General features: G+C 44.1%; 1 protein-coding gene across 1 annotated transcript; it reads right to left on the reverse strand.

The window, feature by feature from the left end:
* Positions 1 to 1,326: 1,326 nt before the first annotated feature.
* Positions 1,327 to 5,351, reverse strand: mrnip (MRN complex interacting protein). Its single transcript, XM_059346595.1, has 5 exons — positions 5,065 to 5,351; positions 4,830 to 4,889; positions 4,657 to 4,754; positions 2,197 to 2,385; positions 1,327 to 2,047 (listed from the first exon to the last, which is right to left on the reverse strand). Exons 1-5 carry the CDS (start codon positions 5,122 to 5,124, stop codon positions 1,492 to 1,494), a joined length of 963 nt encoding a protein of 320 aa, XP_059202578.1. The 5' UTR covers positions 5,125 to 5,351; the 3' UTR covers positions 1,327 to 1,491.
* Between the last annotated feature and the right edge of the window lie 3,680 nt (positions 5,352 to 9,031).

The raw sequence follows: 9,031 nt of genomic DNA on the forward strand, positions 1-9,031 counted from the left end.
TACTACTCACTGTACTGCTTACTACTACTCACTACTGCTCACTGTACTGTTCACTACTGTTCACTACTACTCACTACTGCTCACTGTACTGTTCACTACTACTCACTACTGCTCACTGTACTGTTCACTACTACTCACTACTACTCACTGTACTGTTCACTACTACTCACTACTACTCACTGTACTGCTTACTACTAGTGATAGTCCGCTGACACTTGAAGCTCCGTCACATGTGCGGTAGCTCATGAAGCAAACGTCCCGGCACTGTGCCGAGGCGTGGTTTGGTCACCGAATCACCAACACTAATGTGGAAGTGAACCGCTACCTCGCTGATCCTCCGCTAGAAAGAACTGCAGAACTGCTCACATACTGGGCAAACCACAAAAATGTATATCCCAATCTTTATCAAGTTGCTAAACATTTCTTATGCACCCCAGCCTCGTCCGTGCCGTGTGAACAGGTTTTTTCCAAGGCTGGGGAAATTGTATCGAAAAGAAGAAACCGCTTGAATCCCAAAAGTGTTGTTTCTAAATAAAACATCATAACAAGTTACACAAGCACAGTCACTGCCCTGTTTTTCAAGCACAATCTCTTTCCCCACCCACCCATGAACCTCTTTACCAATGAACCCCAAAACATTCTTTGCCAAAATCCAGAATAAAATCTGTATTTGCACCAGCCACATGTGAAAATGTATGCATGTAGCAGCACCATTTAAATGTTTCATAACACAAAAGTGAAGACTATATAGGGTAACAGACAGGTCAAATAAGAAACATGGTCTTCAATAGTTAATGTCTTCATTATTACGAGCAATGTTTTTATTTTTTTAAGATTATGTTTTTGGCATTTTTCATGCTTTTTTGAAAGTAACAGATAGAAAGGGGGAGACAGAGGGGAGGACATGCGGCAAAGGGACCTCAGGCCGGATTCAAACCCGGGTCCGCCGCAGCAAGGACTCTGCCTTAATGGTACGCGCTCTAGCAGTGTGAGCCACCGGGACGCCCCGGTACTAGCAGTATTATTGTTGTTGTTTCCACTCGAAACATACAGTCAACTAGTGTAGTTGAAAACAAATCCATGAACCAATCAATGACACGTCTCGATTGCACTTCATTTTATTGACCACTAGATGTCCTACTGGAGCACTGTGTGTCATTGAAGCTTCCAGTAATGAGCCAATGTTCAATAAAGCCTGGTTCAGCCATCACTACTTACTACTGCTCATAGTAATGTTCACTAATGTTCACTACTGCTCACTGCACTGATGATTAACTTTAGTTTTCTGCTATCACTCTGTTATTAATCAATACTTTGTCTCATTGATTAGTGTTTCAACATCTTTATTATGTTTACAGTGTTGATCAATAAAAACATGAAGAAGTGAAGGTAAACAAAGCAAATATACAAATATTTACGATATGAACTTTAAACGAGCACATCGATGGAAACCCACAGCGGACTGATCAATACATTCATCGATCAGTTTGATCAGAAGTCCCAGCTGAAGTCCTCTCCGCTCTCAAACATGGAGACAGGAAGTAGGGGGCGGGGCTTCTCCAGGGGCCTCACTGCATGACTCCGCCCACTGGCTGCTGGCTCCTCCCCCTCATCCGCCTGACAGTCAGTGCTGAGGAAACCCGCCCACCGGGAGACTGGACCAGTACTCCTCAGACTGGGAGGACTGGTGCGTCTCTGACTGGGAGGACTGGTGCGTCTCTGACTGGGAGGACTGGTGCGTCTCTGACTGGGAGGTCTGGTGTGTCTCTGACTGGGAGGACTGGTGCGTCTCTGACTGGGAGGACTGATGTGTCCCTGACTGGGAGGACTGGTGCGTCTCTGACTGGGAGGACTGATGTGTCTCTGACTGGAAGGACTGGTGCGTCTCTGACTGGGAGGACTGGTGCGTCTCTGACTGGAAGGACTGGTGCGTCCCTGACTGGGAGGACTGGTGCGTCTCTGACTGGGAGGACTGATGTGTCTCTGACTGGAAGGACTGGTGCGTCCCTGACTGGGAGGACTGGTGCGTCTTCTCTTCCTGTCAGAACTTAAAAATCACATTTCTGGTTCAGTTCTTTTTCTCTGTAACTTTAAATTTAAAATTTTCTTGCTGTGTAAAATAACTGAAGATGTTTGTTGATCTGACTCGACAGGTGTGTCTGACTGACAGGTAAAAACAGAAACATCAAGTCTCACCTGTTAATCAACTTGTTGCCATGGAGCTGCTGTCTGTCCATCAAAACATTCTCCTCCCCTTCCTCTGGCTCCGCCTCCTCTGGCTCCGCCTCCTCAGGTGTGTCCAGGTATTTGCTCCAGCGGCTCACCTGAGCCTGGCTCACCTGGAGGCGGGGCTGGTCGTCCTCCCCGTCGGCCTCCGTCCGCTTCCTGTTGACAGGTCGTCCAGGTGAGGTGAGGTGTTTCTACGGCTTTATTATGTTAACTGTTGATCAATGAAAACATGAAGAACTGAAGCTGTGGTCCAGATTTTTATTCTTTTATTTATTCATTTTTTATTTATTTTATCAAATTTCGACTATGATTTAAATTGAATTTTGATGTGATTACTGCAGTTTACTGCACTGCTCACTACTACTCACTACTGCTCACTGTACTGCTTACTACTACTCACTGTACTACTCACTGTACTGCTTACTACTACTCACTGTACTACTCACTGTACTGCTTACTACTGCTCACTGTACTACTCACTACTGCTCACTGTACTGCTTACTACTACTCACTGTACTACTCACTACTGCTCACTGTACTACTCACTACTGCTCACTGTACTACTCACTGTACTACTCACTACTGCTCACTGTACTGTTCACTACTGCTCACTGGACAACTCACTGTACTGCTTATTACTACTCACTGTACTACTCACTACTGCTCACTGTACTACTCACTACTGCTCACTGTACTGCTTACTTCTACTCACTGTACTACTCACTACTGCTCACTGTACTGTTCACTACTGCTCACTTTACTACTCACTACTGTTTACTACTACTCGTTGTACTGCTCACTACTGCTCACTGTACTACTCACTACTGCTCACTGTACTGTTCACTACTGCTCACTGTACTGTTCACTACTACTCGCTGTACTGTTCACTACTACTCACTACTGCTCACTGTACTACTCACTACTGCTCATTGTACTGTTCACTACTGCTCACTGTACTACTCACTACTGCTCACTGTACTGCTCACTGTACTACTCACTACTGCTCACTGTACTACTCACTACTGCTCACTGTACTGTTCACTACTGCTCACTGTACTACTCACTACTACTCACTGTACTGTTCAATACTGCTCACTGTATTACTCACTACTGCTCACTACTGCTCACTGTACTGCTCACTACTACTCACTACTGCTCACTACTACTCACTACTGCTCACTGTACTGCTCACTACTACTCACTACTGCTCATTGTACTGCTCACTACTACTCACTACTGCTCACTGTACTGCTCACTACTGCTCACTGTACTACTCACTACTGCTCACTGTACTGCTCACTACTGCTCACTGTACTACTCACTACTACTCACTGTACTGTTCAATACTGCTCACTGTATTACTCACTACTGCTCACTACTACTCACTACTGCTCACTGTACTACTCACTGTACTACTCACTACTGCTCACTGTACTGCTCACTATTGCTCACTGTACTGTTTACTGTACTACTCACTACTGCTGACTGTACTACTCACTGTACTGCTCACTACTGCTCACTGTACTGTTCACTACTGCTCACTGTACTACTCACTACTGCTCACTGTACTGCTCACTACTACTCACTGTACTACTCACTACTGCTCACTGTACTAGTCACTACTGCTCACTGTACTGCTCACTACTGCTCACTGTACTGCTCACTACACTACTCACTACTGCTCACTGTACTGCTCACTGTACTACTCACTACTGCTCACTGTACTGCTCACTACTACTCACTACTGCTCACTACTACTCACTACTGCTCACTACTACTCACTACTGCTCATTGTACTGCTCACTACTACTCACTACTGCTCACTGTACTGCTCACTGTACTACTCACTACTGCTCACTGTACTGCTCACTACTGCTCACTGTACTACTCACTACTGCTCACTGTACTACTCACTGTACTGTTCACTACTGCTCACTGTACTACTCACTACTGCTCACTGTACTGCTCACTACTACTCACTGTACTACTCACTACTGCTCACTGTACTACTCACTACTACTCACTACTGCTCACTGTACTGCTCACTACTGCTCACTGTACTGCTCACTGTACTACTCACTACTGCTCACTGTACTGCTCACTGTACTACTCACTACTGCTCACTGTACTGCTCACTACTGCTCACTGTACTGCTCACTGTACTACTCACTACTGCTCACTGTACTGCTCACTGTACTACTCACTACTACTCACTACTGCTCACTGTACTACTCACTACTACTCACTACTGCTCACTGTACTACTCACTACTACTCACTGTACTACTCACTACTACTCACTACTGCTCACTGTACTGCTCACTACTGCGGCCTCCGGCTGCTTCCTGTTGACAGGTCGTCCAGGTGAGGTTTAGGTGTTTATTTTTAAAGCGCTGCACTGCATTGTGGGCAGTGACAGGCTGGTTACCATAGCAGCCAGGTGTCCTCCTCCATCTTGGCTCCTCTAGCGGCGTTCAGCTTCTGGACGTGGCGTCTGCAGTCGGCCGCCGAGCCCCGCCCAAACTCCTGTCCACCAATGAGCACACAGTTATTAAAAAATCAGATTGTGATGTCACAAACAGCTGGTGATGATGTCATCACCTTCAGCAGCGACTGTTTCTCTCCACAAACTTTACAGATCCACCTGCTGGACTTCTTCACCTGCAGACAGACAGACAGACAGACAGACAGACACACACACACACACACACACACACACACACACACACACACACAGACAGAGAGAGAGACACAAGCCGTTAGCTCGTTTGTTAGCCGTTAGCTCGTTTGTTAGCCGTTAGCTCGTCTGTTAGCCGTTAGCTCGTCTCTCTGTTACCTGTTGAACCTGGAAGCTCTCACAGGTGAAACACCTGAGCACCTGAAACTCCTGCACCATGTTGCTCTGCCGGTCCTACTGGTCCTGGTCCTGAGTCTCCTGGTCCCGGTCCTGGTCCTGGTCCTCCCGCGTCCGTTTGAACCACGAAACTACGTCACAGCATGCTGCGTTCAGGGCCCAGTCCAGGCTCGGAATCTAAAACTTTGGGCCTCAGAAAACAAAACAAAACAAGTTTGAGTTTGACAGCTTGTTGATCACTGATGTTTATTGATGTTTACTCTCTGAGATGCATTAATAAACAAGCAAACAATCAATAAACAAGCGTGCTGAACATCTGTTTTCATATGATGATGTCATCAATCACTGATCAATAAAACAAGTTTACATTGACCTTTAAACAATAAACACACCAACAGCATTGTTCATCCATCCATCCATCATCCATCCATCTATCATCCATCCATCCATCCATCCATCCATCCATCCATCCATCCATCATCCATCCATCCATCCATCCATCCATCCATCCATCCATCCATCTATCATCCATCCATCCATCCATCCATCATCCATCCATCCATCCATCCATCCATCCATCCATCCATCATCCATCCATCCATCCATCCATCCATCATCCATCCATCCATCATCCATCATCCATCCATCCATCCATCCATCCATCATCCATCCATCCATCCATCCATCCATCATCCATCCATCCATCCATCCATCCATCCATCATCCATCCATCCATCCATCCATCCATCCATCCATCATCCATCCATCCATCATCCATCCATCCATCCATCTATCATCCATCCATCCATCCATCCATCATCCATCCATCCATCCATCCATCCATCCATCCATCCATCATCCATCATCCATCCATCCATCCATCCATCTATCATCCATCCATCCATCATCCATCCATCCATCCATCCATCCATCATCCATTCATCATCCATCCATCCATCATCTATCATCCATCCATTCATCATCCATCCATCTATTATCCATCCATCCATCATTCATTCATTCATTCATTCATTCATCATCCATCCATCTATCATCCATCCATCCATCCATCCATCATCCATCCATCCATCCATCATCCATCCATCATCCATCCATCCATCCATCCATCCATCCATCATCCATCCATCCATCCATCATCCATCCATCATCCATCCATCCATCCATCCATCCATCCATCCATCCGTTCATCCATCCATCCATCCATCCATCCGTTCATCCATCCATCCATCCATCATCCATCCATCCATCCATCCATCCATCCATCCATCCATCATCCATCCATCCATCCATCCATCCATCCATCCGTTCATCCATCCATCCATCCATCATCCATCCATCCATCCATCCATCCTTCCGTTCATCTATCCATCCATCCATCCATCCATCCATCATCCATCCTTCCATCCATCCATCCATCCGTTCATCCATCCATCCGTTCATCCAGCCATCCATCCATCATCCATCCATCCATCCATCCATCATCCATCCATCCATCCATCCATCCATCCATCCGTTCATCCATCCATCCATCCATCCATCCATCCATCCATCATCCATCCTTCCATCCATCCATCCATCCGTTCATCCATCCATCCATCCATCCGTTCATCCATCCATCCTCTAACCAACAGGATTATTATTATCATTAGGGTCACTATTGTTATTGTTGTTATACTGTGGATTTTTTCTTTTTCCTCTTTCGGACACAATTTTGTCCCGCTACTAGTTACAAATTACAAATTATATATCAAAACGTGCGGTTTGATCGGGATCGGTGTGCTATTACTTTTCTCTACGAAATACAAATTTTAAGTCGCAAAAAACGTTTTAAAAATTGAAGTGAATGGGACGGCCGAAAAAAAAAGATTCATAATTTCACCTAGAGACTCCATTCAAACTTTAAACAGTAAAGTGGGGCGGCTGTGGCTCAGTTGGTAGAGAGGGCGTCTTCTGAATGGAAGGTTGATGGTTCGATTCCCCGACCATGGCAGCTGACATGTATGTATCCTTGAGCAATTGCTCCGGATGCTGCGTTCATCGGTGTGTTAATGAATTCCCAGTGGTGGCAGGTGGCACCAGTGTGCCCTGGTAGCCTTAGCCACCAGTATGAATGTGTGGGTGAACGGGTGAATGTGTGTAGAGTAAGGCACTTTGCATAAAAGAGCTATAAGTGCACCCCATTAAAACACAAGTCTTGTGTATCGGTGTATTAATCCACGTTTCGATAGGTCATATAGTTTTTTATCATCCCTGTTCAATGACCATGATCATTTTTGGAGATATTCTGAGATTATAATGGGTGTGTTTTGCACGGAATGTTCGTGTCACAGTGTGTGACATCATCACCAGAGTGAAGAGGGAGAGAAAAAACTGTCAAAAAATAAATTTTAAAACTGCGCTCCAGGCCGCAAATTCCACTCTACAGAAATAATTTATACATAGAAACGTAGGAAAATTAGTCTTCTCCCTCACAATCCTCTGGTAAAGCTGTCAGAGTTATAGTTTGGGCGTAGGACGCACAGATGATCCACCAACACCACCAACAGCCTCATTGGCTCCCATATTAAAAACGCAGGGAGATTTCTGAAAAAGGGAGATGTAACAGTTTTTTCAGATCGCTCTAACAAAGCTATTTTTTCATTTTTCTTCACAAAAAACATATGTAGACGTTCAGGAAGAACTCAGGACGCTCAAAGTGAAGTCGGATCAATGATAGGTATTATGGTTTTGCCAAAAATGCTTTCTGTTCGAGGCCAGAAATTCCAGTCTGTCCACCTCTGGCTGCTGTCACTGTTCAGGAACATTCTACAGCTGCAGTTAATTCTGTTAAATGCTCTGCTCTGATTGGTCGACCGCAAAGCCTTTGATGCTTGGATGTATTTCTAACAGAAAGAGAGACACACACACAAACGGACAGACGCACTCACGCACACACACACACACACACACACACACACACACACACGCAGGTCACTTTATGAGATTTTAGTTCCTCCAGATACACATGTTTCACACACACACACACACACACACATTTTGAAGTTAAAGGTCACAGGTTGCTGTATAAATAAATACTTGTAAAGAAATGCTTGTTGTAGGTGTGCTCCTTGTATATTATATAGTATCATAACATTACTAGTATTAATTGTTATAAATCTCTGAAGAATCTCATCATAGTGTACACACACCGGCAGTAGTGGCCCTTTCACTATTTACCCAGAGGACATCTTCTAGTTATTATTATTATTATTATTATTATTATTATTATTATTATTGTTATTATGAGGTGACATCATGTTTGTGTTTTGTTGATTAACCGAAGCTGTAAAAGTTTTATTGAACTTTTAATAAAAGTTTCTGTCAGAAAAATATTGAACATGAAACCTGATGATTAAACCAGAGACCTGGACCTGGAGGAGGGACCTGGACCTGGAGGAGGGACCTGGCAGAGACCTGGACCTGGAGGAGGGACCTGGCAGGGACCTGCTGAGGACTGAGAGTCGATTCTTCCCACAGATCAGCTGAGAAACTTTATGTGAATATTAATGTTTTACAGTTTCCTCAAAAAATAATAAAAATAATTATTCTTTTATCTGTTTTTTTGCTTTTGAAATATAATAATTATTATAATTCAAAAGCAGCAAAACAGATAAAAGAAGAATTAATTTTATTATTAATATTATTTACAAATATAAATACATGAATATTTAAATATTTATCAGAATATCAGAGGAGCTCTGAGGATTAAAATTCATATTTTTCTGTTTCATAAAGTTTATGTGACAAAAATATCAGATTTCTTTCTTTAAGAAAATCTACAGTTTGTTAAAACACACACACACACACACACACACACACACACTGAGCGTGTCCAGCCTGGTACAACAGTAAACAAAGAGACAACAGTGTTTCTGTCCTCAGCAGCAGC

This window comes from Centropristis striata, chromosome 12 (genome assembly GCF_030273125.1).
Source record: "Centropristis striata isolate RG_2023a ecotype Rhode Island chromosome 12, C.striata_1.0, whole genome shotgun sequence".
Lineage (NCBI taxonomy): Eukaryota > Metazoa > Chordata > Actinopteri > Perciformes > Serranidae > Centropristis > Centropristis striata.

Excerpts from the sequence above, each read along its gene's own strand:
- mrnip (XM_059346595.1), bottom strand. The coding sequence starts at position 5,124 with ATGGTGCAGGAGTTTCAGGTGCTCAGGTGTTTCACCTGTGAGAGCTTC. Across the intron at positions 4,890-5,064 it reads AGAGCTTCCAGGTTCAACAG|GTGAAGAAGTCCAGCAGGTG; the intron begins GTAACAGAGAGA and ends GTCTGTCTGCAG. Across the intron at positions 2,048-2,196 it reads GGCAACAAGTTGATTAACAG|TTCTGACAGGAAGAGAAGAC; the intron begins GTGAGACTTGAT and ends GTGATTTTTAAG.